This window comes from Rana temporaria, chromosome 11 (assembly GCF_905171775.1).
Source record: "Rana temporaria chromosome 11, aRanTem1.1, whole genome shotgun sequence".
NCBI lineage: Eukaryota > Metazoa > Chordata > Amphibia > Anura > Ranidae > Rana > Rana temporaria.
The window spans coordinates 55,114,485-55,138,099 of record NC_053499.1 but is presented as its reverse complement, the minus strand read 5'-3'; the positions used below and the strand labels follow the sequence as shown (position 1 = coordinate 55,138,099).

At 42.8% G+C, this 23,615-nt stretch overlaps 1 protein-coding gene across 2 annotated transcripts; it reads left to right on the top strand.

Annotated features, from left to right (window-relative positions):
• The first annotated feature begins 1,616 nt into the window (after positions 1-1,616).
• TM7SF2 (transmembrane 7 superfamily member 2) lies at positions 1,617-22,083 on the top strand. 2 transcript variants are annotated; one of them, XM_040328552.1, is made up of 11 exons: positions 1,617-1,724; positions 5,092-5,188; positions 5,277-5,464; positions 6,914-6,968; positions 10,963-11,157; positions 11,414-11,517; positions 11,682-11,801; positions 15,481-15,649; positions 19,850-19,930; positions 21,479-21,601; positions 21,858-22,083. In XM_040328552.1, the coding sequence occupies exons 2-11, from the start codon at positions 5,131-5,133 to the stop codon at positions 22,016-22,018; spliced, it is 1,254 nt and encodes a 417-aa protein (XP_040184486.1). In that variant the 5' UTR covers positions 1,617-1,724; positions 5,092-5,130; the 3' UTR covers positions 22,019-22,083. The 2 variants fall into 2 exon arrangements, with proteins under 2 accessions (XP_040184486.1, XP_040184485.1); XM_040328551.1 differs by having other exon boundaries at positions 5,268-5,464.
• Positions 22,084-23,615: the final 1,532 nt, after the last annotated feature.

Below are 23,615 nucleotides of genomic sequence, written 5' to 3'. Positions count from 1 at the left end.
ATTCTACAAGAATCTGGCCCTTTGTGTACACAATCATTTTTCTACGTGATTATGAGATTACATGGTGGAAATGGTTGCATCCACACTTACCTGTGTATACAGGGCTGGTGCTACCACTAGGCCAACTAGGCAGCCGCCTAGGGTGCCCGGCCACTGGTGTTCCCACCAGGGCTGTCTTAATAGCATCATGGGCCCCTGGGCAAAGTAATGCTCTGGGGCCCCTACAATGATGACAATGCAGGTAAAAAGACATCCAGTATCTATCACTCTCAGTGCCATCATGGGGTCCCCAATTACGGGGCAGCGTGGGCTCAAGGACCAGCTGCTTTGGGGAAAGTGCAGGGGCCCCCCATGCAGCTAGGGCCCCTGGGCAGTGCCCAGGTGTGCCCTCTCATTAAGACAGCCCTGGTTCCCACTCTCTTCTCTCTGCAGCAAGCACCTAATGCCCTGTACACACGATCAGAATTTCCGATGGGATAAAATCTGATGGAATTTTCCGTCAGAATTCCGTTCAAGCTGTCAGACCAAATTCCGACCGTCCAAAACGCGATGACGTAAAACACCACGACGAGCCGAGAAAAATGAAGTTCAATGCTTCTGAGCATGCGTCGACTTGATGCCGAGCATGCGTGTTTTTTTCTCCGTCGGAGTTTCACACACACGATCGGAATTTCCATAGGAAAAAAATAAAACATGTTCTATTTCTAAACTCCGACGGAAAAAAGTTTGATGGGGCGCACACACGGGAATATCCGATGAAAAAATTCCATCAGACTTTTTTCATCGGTGAGACTGCATTTGGTAGACACTTTATTAACCACTTCATTACAGGGCATTATCACCCCCTTCCTGCCCAGGCCAATTTTCAGCTTTCAGTGCTGTAACAATTTGAATGACAATTGCACGGTCATGCAACACTGTACCCATATGACATTTTGATACTTTTTCCCACAAATAGAGCTTTCTTTTGGTGGTATTTCATCACCTCTGAGGTTTTTATTTTTTTCATATAAACAAAAAAAGAGCGACAATTTTGAAAAAAAAAAACAATATTTTTTACTTTATACTTATTATAAATATCCCCAAAAATATATAAAAAAACATTTTTTTCCCTCAGTTTAGGCCGATATGTATTCTTCTTTGGTGATTGGATACCACCAAAAGAAAGCTCTATTTGTGGGGAAAAATAAAGACATAAATGTTATTTGAGTACAGCGTCGCACGATCGCGCAATTGTCAGTAACGCAGTGCCGTATCTCAAAAAATGGCCTGGTCATTAGGGGGGTAAACCTTCCGAGGACACACCCAGCATGTCTCAATATACAGCTGCCTGCTTGCACACTTGTTAGGTGTATTCCCCTTTAAACTGTGCCGAGCTGGATCAACCAGCTTAGCAGTACTAGAGATCACTCATAGAGTTCTATCTTCAGCTGTCATCACTGACGTGTGTCACGTGCTTCTTATTGATTTGTCGGTACAATGTTTAACACGAGGGAATCCAATGGGCGGAAGCTATGGTTGCTATAGCTACCACTACAGCCAATCCTCCTCTGAGCCCACGCATGGCCCGAGAGTCACCAGCTTCCTATTGGCTGAATGGGGGCGTGACCTTACAATCTGCCCCGTGATTGGCTGCATGTATTATAACACTATAGGAAGAGTTGATATGAGCAGATCTAGATTTAAAGAGACAGCGACGTGACAGTGCAGACGCCCCCATCCAGGTATGTGTAGAGGGAGCATGCTGGGACTGTATTGTGTGATATGGGGGGGATTCAGGAAGTGTCCCCCTGATATGACCTCCCTGTACTGTATGTATATATGTGTGAGTAGAGGACACCTCACAGCACTGAGGGGAGGGTTCTCTACAAAGGTGAATGTAGTACAGGTGGGTGATGGTGCTTATCCACACTTCTGTAGGGTGAAGAAAATTAAAGTGAACCTGTCAGGACTCTACTGCTAGACTCCTTCTGATAATACTCCTTGCCTTTAAGGACTGGTTTACATTAATATCGCCCTCTGAAGAGTGATCCACTATAGGTCGCTTTTCAGCAGTGATTTGACAAGTGCTAAGGAGTGATTATTGCCTCTTCACTGCCTTTTTTTTACCACCATGCTGCACAGGGATGTGGTGCAGCCCAAGTTACCTGGAAAAATGATCCCTGTCCAGTTTCCAGTGTTTGAGGGAGAGGCTGCTGTCAAGCCAGGTTCCTGGTTCACTAAGGTTCTCTAACAAACCTCTCAGGGCTTCACAGAACAGCTGTATTTATACTGAGATTACATTACACACAGGTGGACTCTACTAATTGGGTGACTTCTGAAGGCAATTGGTCCCCCTAGATTGTAGTTTGGGGTATCGGAGTAAGCCCAGGTTCAGCTGAACTGGCACAATTTCATTCCTGCATGTCAGTCCTGACTTCGGGGTGATTTCAGAGACATCTATGCGCCGCAGGGCCGATCCGCCCTATAGGCTCACTATGCAAGCCGCTTAGGGCCCCGCAAAGCTGCGGAGGGCCCCCAAATTACTAGAGGCCCCCGCCTGGTGAGAAGTCATTTTCGGCCCCTCACCCCGCTTCTCAACTCGCTGGCTGCATGGGAGAAGAGGTAACAAGTCAACACCCCCTGCTTCTCACTTTAAGGTAAGATGTCATTTCCGACAGCAGAACATCCCCTCCCCCCGCTTCTCAACTTTAAACTTTAATGTGACGTGTCACTGTCGGCACCCCCCCCCCCCTTCTCAACTTTAACCACTTCCCGACCGCCGCATGTAAATGTACGTCCACAGTATGGCACGTACAGGCACATGGGCGTTCATGTACGTCCTTGCCTTCTAGCGGGTGGGGGGTCCGATCGGGCCCCCCCCCCGGTACATGCGGCGGTCGGGTTCCCTCGGGGAGTGATCCAGGACGACGGCGCGGCTATTCGTTTATAGCCACCCCGTCGCGATCGCTCCCCGGAGCTGAAGAACGGGGAGAGCCGTATGTAAACACGGCTTCCCCATGCTTCACTATGGCGGCGCATCGATCGAGTGATCCCTTTTATAGGGGAGACACGATCGATGATGTCAGACCTACAGCCACACCCCCCTACAGTTGTAAACACACACTAGGTGATCCCTAAATGTTACAGCGCCCCCTGTGTTTAACTCCCAAACTGCAACTGTCATTTTCACAATAAACAATGCAATTTAAATGCATTTTTTGCTGTGAAAATGACAATGGTCCCAAAATTTCTCAAAATTGTCCGAAGTGTCCGCCATAATGTCGCAGTCACGAAAAAAATCGCTGATCGCCGCCATTAGTAGTAAAAAAAAAAAAATTAATAAAAATGCAATAAAACTATCCCCTATTTTGTAAACGCTATAAATTTTGCGCAAACCAATCGATAAACGATTATTGTGATAATTAATTTACTAAAAATAGGTCGAAGAATACGTATCGGCCTAAACTGAGGAAAAAAAATGTTATATATGTTTTTGGGGGATATTTATTACAGCAAAAAGTAAAAAATATTGCATTTTTTTCAAAATTGTCGCTTTATTTTTGTTTATAGCGCAAAAAATAAAAACCGCAGAGGTGATCAAATACCACCAAAAGAAATCTCTATTTGTGGGGAAAAAAAAGGTCGCCAATTTTGTTTGGGGGCCACGTTGCATGACCGCGCAATTGTCTGTTAAAGCGACGCAGTCCCGAACTGTAAAAACACCTTGGGTCTTTAGGCAGCATTTTGGTCCGGGGCTTAAGTGGTTAATGTGACATGTCACTGTCGGCAGCGCCCCCCCTTCTCAACTTTAATGTGACATGTCATTTTGCTTAGGGCCCCAGGGAGGTCAGGATCGGGGGGGAGGTCAGGATCGGCACTGTCTATGTGGGTTGCTGCACAGATGTCTATGTTAGTCGCACCCCAAAATCGTCAAAGGTAGTACAGAAACTACCTTTGGGAATGGGTGCGGTGCCCTGATTTGGAGGGTGCCAATAGGCGGTAATTGCCCACAGTTCGACATGTCAAATCGGTTGACAAATCGCTCCAATGGGAACCAGGCTAAAGGGGCGGAATACAAATGCACGCCACACATATTTATTTGTAAAAAAAGGTTGAAAATTATTTTCCTTCCACTTCACACCTATGTGCCCCTTTGTGTTGGTCTATCACATAAAATCCCAATAAAATACACTCATGTTTTTGGTTGTAACATGGAAAATGTGGGAAATTTCAAGGGGTATGAATACTTTTTCAAGGCACTGTATTAACAATTGATGGTAATATATATATATATACCGTATTTTCCGGCGTATAAGACGACTTTCTGGATGCAAAAAAATGCATCCAAAGTCGGGGGTCGTCTTATACGCCGGGTACAGTCTCTGCCATCACTCACTTTTTTCCTGAATAGGCGGTGCAGTGCGGTGACAGTCTCCGTGCTGCGTGCGTCAATGATTTAAAAGCCGCTCCTTCTCCTCCAGAGTGTCCTATGATAGGCGGAACACAAATCTTCCCAGCAGCGCCTCTGTTCTGTGTTCCTCCTATCACAGATGCCTTCTCATCCTCGGACGAGATGAGAAGACGTCCGTGATAGGCGGAACACAGAACAGAGGCGCTGCTGGGAAGATTTGTGTTCCGCCTATCATAGGACACTCTGGAGGAGAAGGAGCGGCTTTTAAATCATTGACGCACGCAGCACGGAGACTGCCACCGCACCGCACCGCTTGAAAAAAAAGTGAGTGATGGCACTGGGGGGCAAGCTCAGGCACAGAGAGGGGGCAAGCTCAGGCACAGAGAGGGGGCAAGCTCAGGCACAGAGAGGGGGCAAGCTCAGGCACAGAGAGGGGGCAAGTGATGGCACAGTGGGGGCAAGTGATGGCACAGTCGGGGCATGTAATGTAATGGCACAGTGAGATTTGAAAAAGCCTGTTTCTGTCAGCGGTTGTTTCTGTCAGCGGTTCTGGCTCCCCCTCAGCTTCCAGAAAGACTAGTAAGAAGGGGGTAGTCTTATATGGCGAGTATATCCCAAAACCAACATTTTTCCTGGAAAATTAGGGGGTCGACTTATACGCCGGAAAATACGGTATGTCTGTTTTTCCTAAACTCCAGATTGTCTCTATCATTGGGAATCGAGTGCCGTAGATAAACATGGCGGACAAGATAAAAACTCCAAGGACGAAAGAAACGGAATTTGGAGGTTTTCTCGGTAAGACTTTATCTTTGGGGTACAAGGGGGTATTGCGTGGATTTTTCCGTTTTCATTCCTGAGTTCTTTCTATGTCTAGGTGCCTCAGCTCTTATTTTTCTGTTGCCTGGAACGGTGCTGTACCTTCTGTTGACGTGTAACACCGGTGATGCCAGCGTGTTGCGTTTGCCCGGCCCTCTGCCTTCCCTGGAATCATTATGGAATCCATTTGCTCTGATGATTTTACTGGGCTGGGTGGCTCTACAAGCCCTACTCTACATGCTGCCTATGGGAAAGGTACTTCACTATTTATCACCATTCTCACCACTAACAAAGTGTCTTAAAAGTGTCACTAAACCCACAACAGTCTTTATATGCAGCATAGCATGCTTGTTATACTCACTGTGGAACCTAAGGGGTTAATCCTTTGCATTGTGTAAAAAGGCTGTTTGATCCTGTCTTCTCTGGTCCTCCCCTTCCAATGTCCCCAATATATTTATTTATATTTACAGAGCCAGGGGACAGGCTGCATGTGCTCAGTTTGGTGTGTATTGCTAGAGAGTTTTTGTTTTTTCTTGGGAGAGTACATATAATCAGCACAGAGCCAATTGGCACTGTCCAGACAGAGGGTCAGGGGTTCTGCATTCTCATATGACAATTGTGGGAGAATGAAAACTCCTCCTACAAGCTACCCCTCCTTACAACTTGCACCTACAGGTAAGCCTAGATTAAGGCTTACCTGTAGGTGCAAGAAATATCTCCTTAATCTACACGGTTAAGGAGATATTTTCAGCAAGGACTGCACTGATGTCTGAGCGTGCCGTTTTTGTGAATGGGGCAATGGGGGGGGTAATGCCGTAATCGCGCGCATTCGCAGGGATCTGCCGGTCCCATGCGCATGCGTGAAGTCATCGCTGCTCCGGCCAGTCACAGCGCCGGAGCGGCAATACAAGGAGGAAGATCATAGAAGACATGGCGGCAGCAGCTGAGGGGACCGAGGAGAACTTCGGGGGCTTCGATCTCAGGTAAGTCAATCATAATGAGCTAGTATGCTATGCATACTAGCTCATTATGACTTTCTCTTGCAGGGTTTTTTTTTTTTTAACAAAAAGGTTGATGGTTTACTCCCTCTTTAACCAGACACTGATAGAAGTCACAAGACTTCTATATACTGCTAATGAGAAAAGGAAACAGCCGTTTATATTTATAAAATAATTGCATTTCCATGTTCTGTGTACTGTGGGGGACCCGATATAGTGATTGCAGGTCCTGGGTTTAGAAACACTTTAAATAACATTTTCTTTAAAACATACATGTGTCCCTCCCGTGTTCTCATTCAGCTTTCTGCTCCCGGCTGAGAGACATGCTGGAGATGCATGAGAGCAATGGAGAGGGTAAGTAGAGGTTGAATAAACTAATCACTGCAGGGAAAGGTGGGTGGGAGACCCTGCAGGGTTGCCAGAGCCTTTAGGGAGTGGACCTGCATGCTCTCTCAGGGTGGACTGGCTTTGTATTAGTGAGGTAAACCTGTACTGTTATTATCATCTTCATTTATTAGCAGGTCAATGTGGCCCTCCACGCATTTACATACATTAAATCCGGCCCTTAAGTGGAAAAAGGTTGCTGACCCCTGCCTTACATAATATTTATTATAATTTGTGTCTGTTGGGAAGGTGCTCTTTTTGTATTGTCACATGTACATTGCCTTATATTTAAAGTGCATTCATTTTATTGCTCTTTAAACAGATTGCTGAGGGAATTACTTTGAGGGACAACACACGCCTAAAATACAAAATAAATGGTAAGTTTACCCCTTAAAGTGCTTGTTACCCTTATATAAAAAAAAAAGCATTCTGTTTCCTTAACCAATTCACACCACATCACATACCTGTACGTCATTTTATTGAAGTGACTGTACCGGGTGATGCCTGCAGACAGAGGCATTGCCCACAGCCGTTTTCTAGAGCTAGTAAGTGATGACAAACAATGTGGCTAATGAGCCGCCCCGGCCGTTATTAAAAGCAGCTGGAGGGGACATCCCCGCTCCGCCCGGGGTCTTCCGTCCCACCAGGAGACCCAAGCCAACAGCCAGCATGTCTGCCTGATGGCCGGAGTCCCAAACAAAGCCGGAATGAGCTTTGATTGGGTCTCTCATGTAGTAACCCAGAAGCAACATCACAAGGCCACTTCCGGTTTACTTGGCTGCAAACGGTGCAGATTTTGGTGTTTTTTTAATACTTTGAAGTGCAAAGGAGGGATTTGGGGTCCTGTCCAGTACCTGTCATGTGCCTATTACTGTGACAAGGGATGTTTACATTCCTTGTGACAGCCCTAAAAGTGATCAGATTATTATTTTATTTTTTTAAAAGGGATAATGTTGAGTATAAATAAATAAATAAGAAAAAAATATAAAAGTTTAAAGCGTGCTCGCACACCAAAGAAAACGCATACGTAAGTCACGCCAGCAAATGTAGACGGAGTTCAAATCACACATGTGTGGTACCGCCATGATAGTTAGAGTGAGAGCAATAATTCTAGCAAAAAGCCTCCTCTGCAACTCTAAACTGGTAACAGTTAGGCCCCGTACAGACGGTCGGACAAAACCGATGAGAATGGTCTGACGGACCGTTTTCATCGGTTCACCTCTGAAGTGGTCGTACGGCCTGATATGTGTACACACCGACAGTTCAAAATCCGATCGGGTCAGAACGCGGTGACGTAAAACACACGACGTGCTGAATAAAACGAAGTTTAATGCTTACCAGCATGCGTCGACTTGATTCTGAGCATGCGCAGGTTTTGAACCGATGCTTTTCTGTACTAACCATCGGTTTGGTTCGATGGGGCAGCGGTCCATCGGTTCGGTTTTGAAGCATGTTTAGAAATTTTGGACCAAAGGAAAACAGACCGATAGCCTATACACGCGGTCGGTTTGGTCAGATGAAATGAACTTCGGTTCATTCTCATCGGACCAAACCAACCATGTGTACGGGGCCTAAAAGGTTTAAAAGTTGCCTATGGAGATATTTAAGTACCGTAGTTTGTTGCCATTCCATGAGTGAGTGCATTTTTAAAGAATGGGTATCCATTTATTTGGCATAATATAATTTTTCACAATATGAAAAAGAATTGGCCTAATGTTACTGTTTTGTTTTTTTATTCAAAAAAGTGTATTTTTTAAAAACAAGTTGCGTTTAAGAATGGCTATGCAAATACTGTGTGACATAAAATATTGCAATGACCGCCGTGTTATTCTCTAGGGTCTTTGTTTAAAAAAATATATATAAATAATTTTTGGGGGTTCTAAGTAATTTTCTAGCAAAAAATACAGATTTTTACCTTTTAAACAACAGTTGTCAGAAATAGGGTCTTGAAGTGGTATAACAGCACAGTGCTTGTGCCCTATAATTTGTCCCTTTGTATCATCTAAAATACCTGCCTGGTGCTGCTCTGTAAACTGACCACGTTTATCATGTCTGCTGAGTGTCTGATACCGTGGTCTGTTTACTACCTGACAGCTGTGTCAGTGCCCGACCCTCCCCTCCTGCTGCTAAAATAACTTGGTTATTTTAAAACAATCCCCAGTGTTAAATAACATTACATGCTTTATAAAAAAAAATGCTGTTTTATACCTCACGTGACCACCCGCCGCTCTCCTCCTATCCCGCTGTACTTCTCAGATCGGGAAAGGAGAGCAGCGGGCAGTCACATGAGTGCAGAGAGGAGCTCTGAAATAAGGTATACATTTTTTTTTTTTTATATAAAGCACATAATGTTCTCTAACACGGGGGGATTACATGAAGGGAACAAAGTGGCTTTACAACCACTTTAAAGGCTACCTATAATGTATTTAAATATATAACTCCAGTTAGTTTTAAATAGCCTTTGAGCCTAGGTTCACACTGCTGCAGATTCAAAATCGCGGTAAAATGCGCGATTTTACCGCGATTTCGCGGCTGCGATTTTGCCGCGATTTCGGCCGCAATTTAATGTAAATTGCGGCCCGAAATCGCAAAAAGTAGTACAGGAACTACTTTTTGAAATCGCAGATGCGGCGTCGCACTGATTAGGACAGTGCCATTGCCGACAATTGCCGCCGATTTGAGATGCGATTTGACATGTCAAATCGCATCTCAAATCGTTCCAAATCGTACCCAGTGTGAACCAGGGCTAAAAGAGAGTTGGACACTGCGTCTGGTTTTAATGCTGATGTTCAATCCATCTATCTATCCATACATCACCTACTGCTTTCAAAAGAAGTGCACTGCAAGCCATTTTACTGTATTATAACTCATTCAAAAGTGGCCAATGCACCAAAAATGTCTAAAGGTTTACTGATGTTCACATGGATAAAGTGCAAAAATAAAGCATATCCACCCATGTTTTGGGGCCATGCTGGACCCTTTGTCATGTCTGTCACCTTAAGAAAAAAGTCCAGCGTGACCTCAAAATGTTAATAATAAAATGTATATACACACATACACTTTTTTTTTTTTTTTTTGCACTTTATCTTAGAGCACTTTTATGTATGTGTACCTCAATACGCCTTTTAATTTTTGAGGTTAATTTTTGGTGTGCTGCCCATTTCTTCAGTGGTTTTTGAAGCGCTGACTTTTTTTCCCTTTATGGTATATACTCTTTACAGTGATTTGGTTACAGTTGTAAAAATTGTAGATTTTTCCCTCACTTTCTGACAAATAGTGATTGATAGCCGATCCTCTTAACGGTATCACAGAATGCAATAATACCTGATGGATGAACTCTTCACTATATCCAAAAGTGAAATATATAATATATATATATATATATATATATATATATATATATATATATAATTTATTAAATATATATATTTTTTTGGGGGGGGGGGGGAGTTCCCCTTAAACAAAGGGGATTTGTAGGAAATGTATTGTGGGCCTTGTGCCTAGCTGAAACCTGTTTATGACTGAAAGGGAACCACTACATAGAGCAATGGTTCTGAACCTCTCTAGTGCCGTGACCCCTTGATAAAATTTCCCAAGTTGTGGGGACCCCTAACAGTAAAATTATTTTTGTAGCGTGGGTTGTCAGCACCCAAGGCAAGACAAGTAATTTGCACCCCTAACCCACGGATACTTAGCGCTCTCTGAGTCCCTTCAACTTGTACGGTATTAAAACCCCTTATGGTACTCATTGTGTCTCTGCAGCAGTGACACCTATGCCAAAAGCAGGAGATAGGGTCTCCTCCAGCCCCTCCCACTTCACATTCCTCACCAGCCAGCTGACATCTAGTCTCTGCCCCCCAGTCATGCCGTGTACTGAATGGGTGGCTGCGAAGAGGCTGAGTGGGCCACCGCAAGCTCCAGGGACAGCCCAGATGGGTAGCCATGAAAAGGTTGGGAGAGTGGTGCGGGATTCAGGAACAGCCCAGGATTTGGTGACCCCTGGCAAATTGTCATTCGACCCCCAGGTTGAGAACCACTGTCTTAGAGTGTATGGACATTGGCAATGGGTGTCTTGCCAGAATCACTATCATCCATTGGGATGTCTGTGCTTCACCTTTTACAAAGCTTAAAGAATAAGTTCACATTTGGGAACATGTGACATGTCCCACCCGATTTTAGGGTGGAACATGTAACTTGTTCCCAGTACTGCACTTGTCACCCGCTGCTTACAGATATTCTTAGAAAAAGTGGTAACGTGCTTCCTTATTGTTATGTGACTGGTTTAGATGCAAATAGTGCCCTGCAGAGTTCCTACTATTGGTATAATGCGTACTACTTTCTGATTGTGTAATGATCCTTTGCTGTCTACAGCATTTCAGGCCTTCTTGGTGACCGCCATAATGGCAGGAGTGGCGGTGGTGCTCCAGCTTCCTCTCTCTTATGTGTATGATCACTTCATTCAGTTTGCTGTGGCCTCAGCACTGTTGTCTCTGGCTCTAAGCATTTTCCTCTACATGAAATCATTGACTGCACCCGAATCTGCACTGGCGCCAGGTGGAAACTCAGGTACAACACGGCTTTCCTGCTCTGTCTACTTACCATATCTGTTAATCAGAGTTGTATTTTTATGTCCGGAGTATATCACAGTAGTAGAATTGTCAGGATACATGTATAGATTGTGTTTGCTGCTTCTAGCATCCAGCTGGCAATTTCTAGCGCAAATTAAAAAAAAAAAGAGCAACTAACTAGCATTTTTTTACTTTGGGTACACTTGCACTTGTTTTATCTATGTATTTGCCCATTTTTTGCCCTTTTGATTAAGGTAATCCTGTATATGACTTTTTCATTGGACACGAGTTGAACCCTCGTATTGGCTCCTTTGATCTGAAGTATTTCTGTGAACTTCGTCCCGGACTCATTGGCTGGGTGAGCATTACAGATTTTTCTTTCGGTATCCAAGCTTAAATTTTATTCTTCAAGAATTAAGTAGAATAAGGCATGATTGATTCAAAGATGGAGCTAATGATTGTGGAAAGCTTTGCTTCCATTCTCTGTGCACACCTTCTGACATGTGCTATGTTACTCTCCAGTGTTTGATCAACCTGTGCTTCCTGATGAAAGAGATTGAGCTCCGAGGCTCCCCTTCCCTTTCTATGATCTTGGTGTGTGGATTTCAAGCACTTTATGTCACCGATGCCCTTTGGCATGAGGTTAGTCTGTATTTTTGTATTCCCTTTTTTTTTTATCAGATTATAACAAGATATGACCTTTTATATTTTTATATATATATATATATATATATATATATATATATATATATAGTTGCTCTAATCATATCTAGATATCTAGATATCTAGATATCTAGATATCTAGATATCTAGATATCTAGATAGATAGATAGATGATTAGAGCAACAATTTTATTGTCTACCTTCTTAGCTTATCCAACTATTTAACCACTTCCTGACGGGCGTACAACTTTATACGGCCGCAGTGTGGATCTAAATTTCCAGGAGGCCTTCTATATACGGCCTCCAGCCACTGGGGGGCGCGCACGTGCCTGCCGCATCACTAAGATGCCGATGCGCGTGCCTGGTGGCCGCGATGTCCGCCAGCCACCCGCGATCGGCAGTTACAGAGACAAGGACGTGTGGATCTGTGTGTGTAAACACACAGATCCACGTCCTGTCAGGGAGAGAGGAGACCGAAATGTGTCCCTTGTACATAGAGACACAGATCGGTCACCTCCCCCAGTCAGTCTCCTTCCCCCACAGTTAGAAACACTATGCAGGGTACACATTTAACCCCTTCCTCACCCCCTAGTGTTAACCCCTTCAATGCCAGTCACATTTATACAGTAACCAGTGCATATTTATAGCACTGATCGCAGTATAAATGTGAATGGTGCCAAAAATGTGTCAAAAGTGTCCGATGTGTCCGCCATAATGTCGCAGTGCCGATAAAAATCGCAGATCGCCGCCATTACTTGTAAAAAAAAATAATAATACAAATTCTGTCCCCTATTTTGTAGGCGCTATAACTTTTGCGCAAACCATTCGCTTATTGCGATTTTTTTTGTTTTTTTACCAAAACTATGTAGAAGAATACGTATCGGCCTAGACTGATAAAAAAAAAAAAAGTTTTTTTAAAAAATGGGGCTATTTATTATAGCAACAAGTAAAAAATATTGATTTTTTTTTTTTTCAAAATTTACGCTTTTTTTTGTTTATAGCGCAAAAAATTCAAACCGCAGAGGTGATCAAATACCACCACAAGAAAGCTCTACTTGTGGGGGAAAAAAGGACATCAATTTTGTTTGGGAGCCACATCGCACAACTGTGCAATTGTCAGTTTTGCGCAAACCAATCATTAAACGTTTATTGGTTTTTTTTTTTTTTTTACCAAAAATATGTACAAGAATACGTATCGGCCTATTTATTATAGCAAAAAATATAGATTTTGTTTTTTTTCAAAATTGTCGCTCTATTTTTGTTTATAGCGCAAAAAATAAAAACCGCAGAGGTGATCAAATACCACCAAAAGAAAGCTCTATTTGTGGGAAAAAAAGGACGCCAATTTTGTTTGGGAGCCACATTGCACGACTGCGCAATTGCCAGTTAAAGCGACGCAGTGCCGGAAGCTGAAATTTCACCTGGGCAGGAGGGGGGTATATGTGCCCAGTAAGCAAGTGGTTAATCACATTTGTATTTGTTTTTAAAGCCCCCTCTCCTATACACTTAAAATAAACAATACATGCTTCTGTCTGACATCATGGTTCATTCCTCTTCACCTGCACTGAGGAGCTGCCCTTGCTTCTGCATAGAACAGTGCTTATGTTATTACATTTTGTGCACCATTCAGTACATCAACATTCTGAGGGCAGGCTGGGTAATGATGATGACCCAGGAAGCAGGTCCATGACAGCCTGAGCTTGGAGGACATGGATCGAATGATAATGATTATCATTCAGTCTGGAATACTGAGAATATCTAGTGCATGGGTCTTCAAACTACGGCCCTCCAGCTGTTCAGGAACTACAATTCCCATCATGCCTAGTCATGTCTGTGAATGTCAGAGTTTTACAATGCCTCATGGGATGTGTAGTTCCACAACAGCTGGAGGGTCTTGGTTTGAGGATCCCTGATCTAGTGATAGATAGTAATTCCTACAGAGGACAGCCCTCAATTCAAGGTGGGTATTGAAGCTCTGTGACCAGCGGACCAGATCGCCGCTGGAGTCCCACGATCGGTCCCCGGAGCTGAAGAACGGGGAGAGCTGTATGTAAACACAGCTTCCCCGTTCTTCACTGTGGCGACGTCATTGATCGTGTGTTCCCTTTTATAGGGAAACACAATCAATGATGTCACACCTACAGCCACACCCCCCTACAGTTAGAAACACAAATGAGGTCACACTTAACCCCTTCAGCGCCCCCTTGTGGTTAACTCCCAAACTGCAATTGTCATTTTCACAGTAAACAATGCATTTTTATAGCATTTTTTTGCTGTGAAAATGACAATGGTCCCAAAAATGTGTCAAAATTGTCTGAAGTGCCCGCCATAATGTCGCAGTCACGAAAAAAAACGCTGATCGCTGCCATTAGTAGTAAAACATTTTTTTTTTATAAAAATGCAATAAAACTATCCCCTATTTTGTAAACGCTATAAATTTTGCGCAAACCAATCGATAAACGCTTATTGCGATATTTTTTTTATTTTTTTTATTTTTTTTACCAAAAATAGGTAGAAGAATTCGTATCGGCCTAAACTGAGGAAACTATTTTTTTTTTTTTATATATATTTTTGGGGGATATTTATTATAGCAAAAAGTAAAAAAATATTGCATTTTTTTTTTCAAAATTGTCGCTCTATTTTTGTTTATAGCGCAAAAAATAAAAACCGCAGAGGGGATCAAATACCACCAAAAAAAACCCTCTATTTGTGGGAAAAAAAGGACGCCAATTTTGTTTGGAAGCCACGTCGCACGACCGTGCAATTGTCAGTTAAAGCGACGCAGTGCCGAATCGCAAAAAACTGGCCAGGTCCTTTAGCTGCCTAAAGGTCCAGGTCTTACGTGGTTACATTTTATATTTAAAAGGGCTATTTATTTCGCTTCTGATTTAACGTGTGCAAAGTCATTTCTGACTATGGAAATAAAGTGGACCCAGGTAAAAAAAAAAAAAGTTCTGAAAACAGTGATAGGTTGGGGCAATGTTGACTCCTTACAAACATTTCTATATACAAGTAAAGCTGATCCAGTCAGTGTTTGTTTGGAATGGGGAATTATGTTTCTTTCAGACCAAAAAATTGCAGCAACAATGCCCAGCAAATGATGGCGCTTTATCCCTGACCATAACAGAACCAGTGCACTATGTGCTGTCTGACTGGATCTTTATAAGATTTGGCCAAATACTCTTCTTGCACAGAAAAGGTTCAGTAACTACGTACAGTATGTGATGAGCACATGTATCTGTGTCTCTGGACTGCACATACCAACCATTAGTTATTGTTGATTAGATATTGGGGTCCAGCAGTTATTTGAACCCCTTTATATGATCCATTCTTTATGAATCGTGAGTTCTAATATTGCCCAATCTCCTGTCTTCATCTCTCTGTTCATTTTTTAACTTGGATAACCTTATACAATTCCTTTGGAGCAGGGATATGCAATTAGCAGACCTCCAGCTGTTGCAAAACTACAAGTCCCATCATGCCTCTGGGTGTCATTCTTGTGGCTGTCAGGGTCTTGCTATACCACATGGGACTTGTAGTTCTGCAACAGCTGGAGGTCCGCTAATTGAATATCCCTGCTTTAGAGAGTGCTGCCAAGTTTTTCGGTCATTCAACAGTTTTCCTTTGTAGCCTCACACATTTTCATTTTTCCTCTGCAGGAAGCGATCCTTACTACAATGGATATCGTGCATGATGGATTTGGTTTCATGTTGGCTTTCGGTGATTTGTGCTGGGTTCCATTTACCTATTCCCTGCAGGCGTATTTCCTTGTCAGTCACCCACAGGAGCTAAGCACTGTAGTCGCAGTGGTTATAATCCTCATAGATGGTATGATTACCTAATCAACCTTCTCAGATCTGGTCATTTATAGGCTACGGGCCAGATTCAGGTAGGAGATACGACGGCGTATCTCCAGATACGCCGTCGTAACTCTGAGTGTGCGGCGTTGTATCTATGCGCCTGATTCTTAGAATCAGTTACGCATAGATTTGACTAAGATCCGACCGGCGTAAGTCTCTTACGCCGTCTTATCTTAGTTGCATATTTACGCTGGCCGCTAGGTGGCGCTTCCGTCGATTTACGCAAGGAATATGCAAATTAGGTAGATACGCCGATTCAGAAACGTACGTCTGCCCGGCGCATTTTTTTACGTCATTTACGTTAGGCTTTTTCCGGCGTAAAGTTACCCCTGCTATATGGGGTGTATCCTATGTTAAGTATGGACGTCGTTCCCACGTCGAATTTTGAAAATTTTACGTTGTTTGCGTAAGTCGTCCGTCAATGGGGCTGTACGTAATTTACATTCACGTCGAAAGCATTGGCTTTTTGCGGGTTCATTTGGAGCATGCGCACTGGGTTACTTTCACCGACGGCGCATTCGCCGTTAGTCAAAAACGTCATTTACGTGGGGTCATGTTTTATTTACATAAAACACGCCCACCTCTTCACAATTTCAATTAGGCGTGCTTACGCCGGCAGATTTACGCTACGCCGTCGCAACTTAGGGCGCAGGTTCTTGGTGAATACAGAACCTGCCTCACTAAGTTACGGCGGCGTAGCGTATCTGAGATACGCTACGCCCGCAGAAAAATAAGCCAATCTTACCTGAATCTACCCCTACGTGTTTTAAGATTGAAAGTGATGTGATATTGGAAATATTGGAATTGCCATTGCAGACTTGCTCTGCTGGCTCTAGGTTGTCAAGCTGATCTTGGTTTCACTACTCAAGTCACTGATCAGGAATAAATCTACATGGGGAAAAAAAAGAATACCATGAAAGTCCAGATAAAATAATTCAGCAGGAACATCTTGCATATTTCTCTCATTGTGGTTTCCTTTAAAAACACTCAGTTGCTGCGCTTTTGTGTTTATTGTATAGACAAATTAAGTTAAAGTATTGTAAGCATTGAGACCTTCATGTGCTATGATTGGCCAGATATACAATATATGCCCTGCACTATGCCTTGTATACTTGTGCGCATAAATATGCCAACAGTGCCTCTAGTAAAACGAAGGGACCTCTGTTTATTAGGCTCTTTTTGCATAGTGACTGCACAAACACCCATCGCGGTGTCACCTTGCAGGGAGTGATGCAGCTTGCTATCGCTCCCCCTTTTTTTTTTTTCTTCCCTTTGATTAGAAAGTGGTCACTGGGGGTAGAGAGAAGTGCAAAGTCGCAAGAATGGATTGACAGCAGCAGGAGCCAATGGCTGCCTCTCTGTCCTGTGAGGTGACACAGTGTTGGATCAAGCTTGGGCTCAGGTAAGTATAAGGGGGGAGGGGTCCTAATACCATGAGCTTTTTTTTAATCCTTAATGCAGATAATGCAGATTAAAAATAAGCATTTATAGCTACTGTAATTGTCAAATTATTTTTACTGCCCCTTATCTATCTCCTTGGCACTTTCTGGATAGTTTTAAAGGCAATGTTGCTTTATTTTAAAAGCTAGTTTTTCATTAAAGTGTATCTATACCAGAAACTTTAGGACTCCTGTCAGGATTTACTACTGTTTATGTCTATTATCTGGATTCACGTAGGGCGGCGTATGTTTCAGCCGGCGTAGCGTATCGTATTTACGCTACGCCGTCGTAAGTTAGAGAGGCAAGTGCTGTATTCACAAAGCACTTTCGTCCTAAGTTACGGCGGCCTAGCGTAAATGTGCCGGCCTAAGCGCGCCTAATTTAAATGAGGAACAAGGGGGCGTGTTTTATGTTAATGAATCGTGACCCGACGTGATTGACGTTTTTAACGAACGGCGCTTGCGCCGTACGTGGACATATCCCATTGTGCATTGCTCCAAAGTACGCCGCAAGAACTTATTGGTTTCAACGTGAACGTAAATTACGTCCAGCCCCATTCACGGACGACTTACGCAAACGACGTAAAATTTTAAAAATTCGACGCGGGAACGACGTCCATACTTAACATTGGCTAGGCCAGCTTTTTGTTGGACTAACTTTACGGCTGAAAACGCCTTACGTAAACGGCGTATCTTTACTGTGACGGGCAAGCGTACGTTCGTGAATAGGCGTATCTCGCTGATTTACGCATTCTAGACGTAAATCAGCGTTCACGCCCCTAGCGGCCGGCGGAACTAGACAGCTAAGATACGACGGCGCAGGCAGTCGTATCTTGGCTACATTTAAGTGTATCTCAATTTGAGAATACACTTAAATGTACGACGGCGCAGATTCAGAGTTACGACCGCGTATCTACTGATACGCCGGCTTAACTCTTTCTGAATCTAGCTATATTACTCCATTAAATACATTTCCCCTTTCTTCCTGTCCCAGGGGACAACTTTTTTTTTCCAGACAGAAAGTGAAGGAGACTCTCCAACAGCAACACAGATGGAAGTAAAAATGTTTTAGCAAGTTAGGTAGAGGAAGGCCAGTATCTGAGTCTTTTATTGTTTGCTCCCATATTGCAGATTTTTCCTTGCTTTCTGTCTGCCGCGAACAAAAATGGTGGGGAAATCTTGATAACGTAGCCTAGGATAGCAGTAAAAACTGAAAGGGATTCCAATCCTTCCCTATATAGATGCACTGAATTTTATGCGGCCAAAACTACAGTTTTTGTCATTTTTCCGATAGAGAAAAAGGTGCCGATAATGGCGCTGAAAACACACACGATTTTTCTGTTATTTTACTGTGCTTATAGTGTTGGTTTTGACAAATTTGCTTGGAATCTAGGAGCCAGCTATAAAAGTTAGTAGCCAGAAATGCGCCCCGTCCCACCGAGCTGGCGAGCAGAAGTGAACGCATACCTGAGTAGTGCCGGCATATGAAAGCGGTGTTCAAACCACACATGTGAGGTATCGCTGTGATCGTTAGAGCGAGAACAATAATTCTAGCCCTAGACCTCCTATGTAACTTAAAACATGCAACTTGTAGATTTTTTTTTAAAGTTGCCTATGAAGATTTTAAAGGATAAAAGTTTGTCGCCATTCCACGAGCGGACACAATTTTGAAGCGTGACATGTTGGGTATCAATTTACTCAGCGGAACATTATCTTTCACAATATAAAAAAAAATTGGGCTAACTTTACTGCTGCGCAAATACGGTGTGACAGAAAGTATTGCAACGACCGCCATTTTATTCTCTAGGGTGTTAGAATAAAAAATATATATAATGTTTGGGGGTTCTAATTGGAGAGAAGGAGATGGCAGTGAAAACACAGGGGAAGCTCCATTAGTCTTGTCATGCCAACGGCCACCACAAGATGGCACCAGATCACAGAGGGAAGCATAGGCCTGCCGAAGGCTGCGGCCTCAATTACCGTCCGGCGCGGCCCAACGCGATCACGCGGCGGGGGAGGTAGGGGCGCACAGACACAGGATGGGGTTTCCTGCGTCTCCATGCACCCCCGCCACGCTGGCCGGTAATTGAGACCGCGGCTTTGCGGCCTTCTGCAGGCCTATGCTTCCTTCCCCAGGTGCCAGGTAGCTAATTCTAGTCGCAATTGCGACCTGGTGGCCGGATTTCGTCGAGCCCTGTTAGGTTTTTTGAGTCACATGACCTATGAAAAACACACTAACACACGTGTGTTATTGATGCACTCTTGCTCTGTTTTCTTTGCATTTCAATGGGGAGGTGTGTTTTTTGGTGCAGTTTTTTTTTTTTTTACTTACCAAAAATGCAGTAAGCAAGATTTTTAACACTACAATGGAAGCGCAACGGACCAGTGTAAAGACATAATAGAATTTTTAAAGGGATGCATTTTTCTTGCGCAAAATGTACTAATAATGGCCAACAAAAAATTCATATTCATTTAAATTTAGGATATTAAAAAGTAGAATATAATACAATTATGTATAAAAATATACAGTATTTTCTTTTTAAAAACTGTAATTTTTGGCAAGTGCATTCTGCATTTTCGGCACCAATATTTCAATTCGGTGCACCGCTGCTTCCCTATACTGTCAAACAAAAAAAAAACAAATCTGTGGTTACATTTTTAGCTTGTGTTTATAATTGGCTTAATGAATATATAAATTCCTAAGATATATATTTTTTTATTTCTACCAGCTTTAGGATACATTATTTTCAGAGGCTCAAATTCACAGAAAAATGCTTTCCGAAGAAATCCTTCAGACCCAAGTGTAGCTGGTAAGAAATATAAATTTTGTAAAGGCTGTACCTTTCTACAGTATGTCTTCCTAGGTCCATTAAAGAGTGAGTGTCATGTAGTCTGAAGTAGTAAAGGCAGCGTTTTGGGGCACTCATGTCAATAGAGAAATGTATTTAAAGTGAATGCTGGCATTAGTGCATATAATGCAAAGCTGTTGAACTGTGCCCTAACATGCTGGATCCAGGTGACGTCATGACACCCAGGTCATAGGACTGTTGGACCCAATGTTTACAGCTGACAGGTATGTTTAAGCTGCATAAGGCCTTGTTCACATGGGATTTAAAACAAACCAAATGGATATAGAATAATCTGCTCTGTGAATAATAAATGGTGTGCGACTGCTCTCACATAAAGGCAGTATAATACAACCCAAATCCACATTTCAACAAAGTGTGTAGCGCCACTCAAAGTGCAAACTCTAAAAAGTCTATAAACAATAATAAGTGTATAAACTTCCAAAATAACTTTCTTCACAGTAACTTAGAAACGTGAACAGTGAAATCGACCATTCGCTGTCATTACAACAGCACAAATGCCTGTGACACATGAGAAATCCCTCTGGAGTATGTGCAGCGATCGGCATTTAAAGGCACCGTCTGATTAATTTCAGCGAGCGCAGATAAATCTCACCACGAGCCGTCTCCCATTGAAAGCTGCTGCTGATCCGTGATCATGCAGCGGCGTTACGTCAGCACTATAAACTCCACCCCGGCATGTTCGTCCAATCGGACGTTATCACCGACAATGGAAATTACAGTAAATTGGAACAATATTGTAATATATATATATTTTTTTTTTTTTACCTGGCATATTTTATTCTGAACAGCAGAAGACGTAAACAAATTAAGATCTGGGAACAAAATACAATTTTCCACGGACACAAGAGCTCTCTAATTGTCACTTGATATGCAAATCCACCTATACTGGGTGCCTCTGAAACATGGGCATCTTGGGACCTTTTTAGCATCTCTCACCCTACATATACCACCCATAGGTACTATGGTCTGGTTCTCCCTATGAGTGAAACCATAAGGGAGATTTGCTACAACTGGAGCACACAGAATCTGGTGCATAGTAACCAATCAGCTTGTTCAATTAAAGGCAGAATTTTTTTTTTTTTTTATCCTAATGCATTCTATGCATTAAGATAAAAAAAACCTTTTGTGTGCAGCAGCCCCCTTTTACATAATCTGAGCCCATCTTGATCCAGCAATGTTGCACGAGAGTCTCGGCTGTCCGGGACTCTCCCTCATTGGCTTAGTCAGCAGTGGGGTGCCATTGGCTCCTGCTGCTGTTAAAGTCCATCTACCCTGGTTTACCTACCCAGATGTAATAGTTATTCCACTATTCTTTCCCTTTTGGCTATGAAAAACCTACAGTATATAGTGTTCTCCCATCTTTAGTTTTGAAACGAGTGGAGTAGTATTAAAATCTGTCAGGTTTTTATTACTGTTGGCACACTATATGGTAATTTCTGTTGATATGCCTGTTTCACATCTACTGGTATATTTGTTTCCTTAATTTAGAGCTTGAAACCATCCCAACAGCGACTGGAAAACGGCTGCTGGTATCTGGTTGGTGGGGTCTTGTTCGCCATCCCAATTACTTAGGAGACTTAATTATGGCTCTAGCCTGGTCCTTGCCTTGTGGTGAGTATCTGTAATGATGTGTAGTCAAAGGAAGTCTCTGCTTTAGATGGAGTCTGGGATTTTTTTCTTTATGAATTATAAAATGGGTGTGCTTAGTTTTATCAAATGTACCTGCTTGGATAGCATGCTTGTTTAGAGCTCCAAGTCCAGATATATGGAAATGTATATTCTTCAAGTACAAGACCCAGTAATGAAGATACCACATTTCATGAAAACATTAATATGTTTGTAATTATTTTACATTTTGTTGCCTCAGGTGTCTCTCACATCCTACCGTACTTCTACGTAATTTATTTCACTGGCCTTTTGATTCACCGTGAAGCAAGGGATGAACACCAGTGCTTGAAGAAATATGGACTTGCCTGGCAGGAATATTGCAGGAGGGTCCCCTACAGGATATTTCCATATATTTATTAATTTGGAGTCAACCATAAAGTATTCTGAAAATAAACAACTGCCTTTCAATAGGAAGCTGTAATAAGCCAATGTATGATAATTTTTAGAGGGGGGGGGGGACTCTAAAATCTGTAATTATTTAATTGCTAGAGAAGCTCATCAAAAGTTGTTCTTAGGAGGTTGGAAAAGGTGCTTTCATTTGTTTGGTAGTGTAATACAAGCTCTATATTTTGGTGTGCAACTAATGTACAAACAGGTGATTTTATTTTGTTCCTGAGGTGTTTATCAGTTTTTACATTTTAATGCTCATTAAACCTGAACAGATCAGAACTGACACGTTGTATAGAGGCTTGCAATTTCCACATACAGACAAGGGGCCAGATCCACGAAAGATTTATGCCGGCGTACCTCTTGATACGCCATGTTATTTCAAATTTTGCGCGTCGTATCTTTGTTTTGTATCTACAAAACAAGATACGACGGCATCTCGGATCGATCCGACAGGCATACGTCTTAGTACGCCGTCGGATCTTAGGTGCAATTTTTTTGGCGGCCGCTAGGTGGCAATTCCGCATCGAGTATGCAAATTAGCTTGTTACAGCGATCCACGAACATACGTCCGGCCGGCGCATTTTTTTACGTCGTTTGCGTTCGACTTTTTCCGGCATATAGTTACCCCTGCTATTATGAGGCGTACTCAATGTTAAGTATGGCCGTCGTTCCCGCCTCGCATTTTAAATTTTTTTTACGTTGTTTGCGTAAATCGTTCGCAAATAGGGATTTGCGTACAATGATGTCACCGTCTTAAACATTGGCTTGTTCCGGTTTCATTTCGAGCATGCGCACTGGGATACCCCCCATGAACGGCGCATGTGCCGTTAAAAAAAAAAAAAACGATGTTTACGTCGGGTCACAACGTATTTACATAAAACACGCCCCCATTACATCCATTTGAATCCCGCGCCCTTACGCCTCCAAAGATACACTACGCCGGCGTAGTGTATCTTAGATACGCTGTGCCCGGCGGAAAGATGCACGGAGGTACGTGGATCTGCCCCAGGGGCTGCAGTTCTGACATTTTAACATTTATGGAACCTTTGCAACCTTCTCCTAAAATAGTGACATTTCAGTTGTGAATTGCAGAACAGACCCACCTCTCTACCCCAATTTGAAAATTTGCTGCCTCTCCATAGATCTAAATCTCTGTGTGAGGCTAAAATGTCAATGCACCTGAAACCGCTTTTACAACATCTGTACATGACTTCAATGACTGGGAGAGTTCTGTTTTTATAACGTAGCAACACATAAAACAGGCAGTGTATATGCTGGCAATAGTGTGTGTGTGATTTTCATGGATACCTCAAAATTTGAATTTTTGTTTAAACATTTTACTGACTTGATTTGTATAATACCAGTATATATACACTACAATAAATCTTTTTTTTAAGCAAACGATAATGAAATGTGGGAAGTTCTTAACACCCAAAGCAGTTCCTGATCCTTACAGCAGGCACCTCCAGTCGAATTCTACCATTAAATGCTTTACACTGTGTCCTGGAATCCCAAAAGACACAAACGATTCCCACAGCATTCTATCATACATCTGGGATGCCTCTTC

What these genes read in the sequence shown, in the direction of transcription:
- TM7SF2 (XM_040328551.1), top strand. Translation starts at nt 5,131, where the DNA reads ATGGCGGACAAGATAAAAACTCCAAGGACGAAAGAAACGGAATTTGGA. An exon ending in GTCCCGGACTCATTGGCTGG is followed by an intron (nt 11,518 to 11,681) that starts GTGAGCATTACA and finishes GTTACTCTCCAG; the next exon opens with TGTTTGATCAACCTGTGCTT. An exon ending in GGTTATAATCCTCATAGATG is followed by an intron (nt 15,650 to 19,849) that starts GTATGATTACCT and finishes TATTTCTACCAG; the next exon opens with CTTTAGGATACATTATTTTC.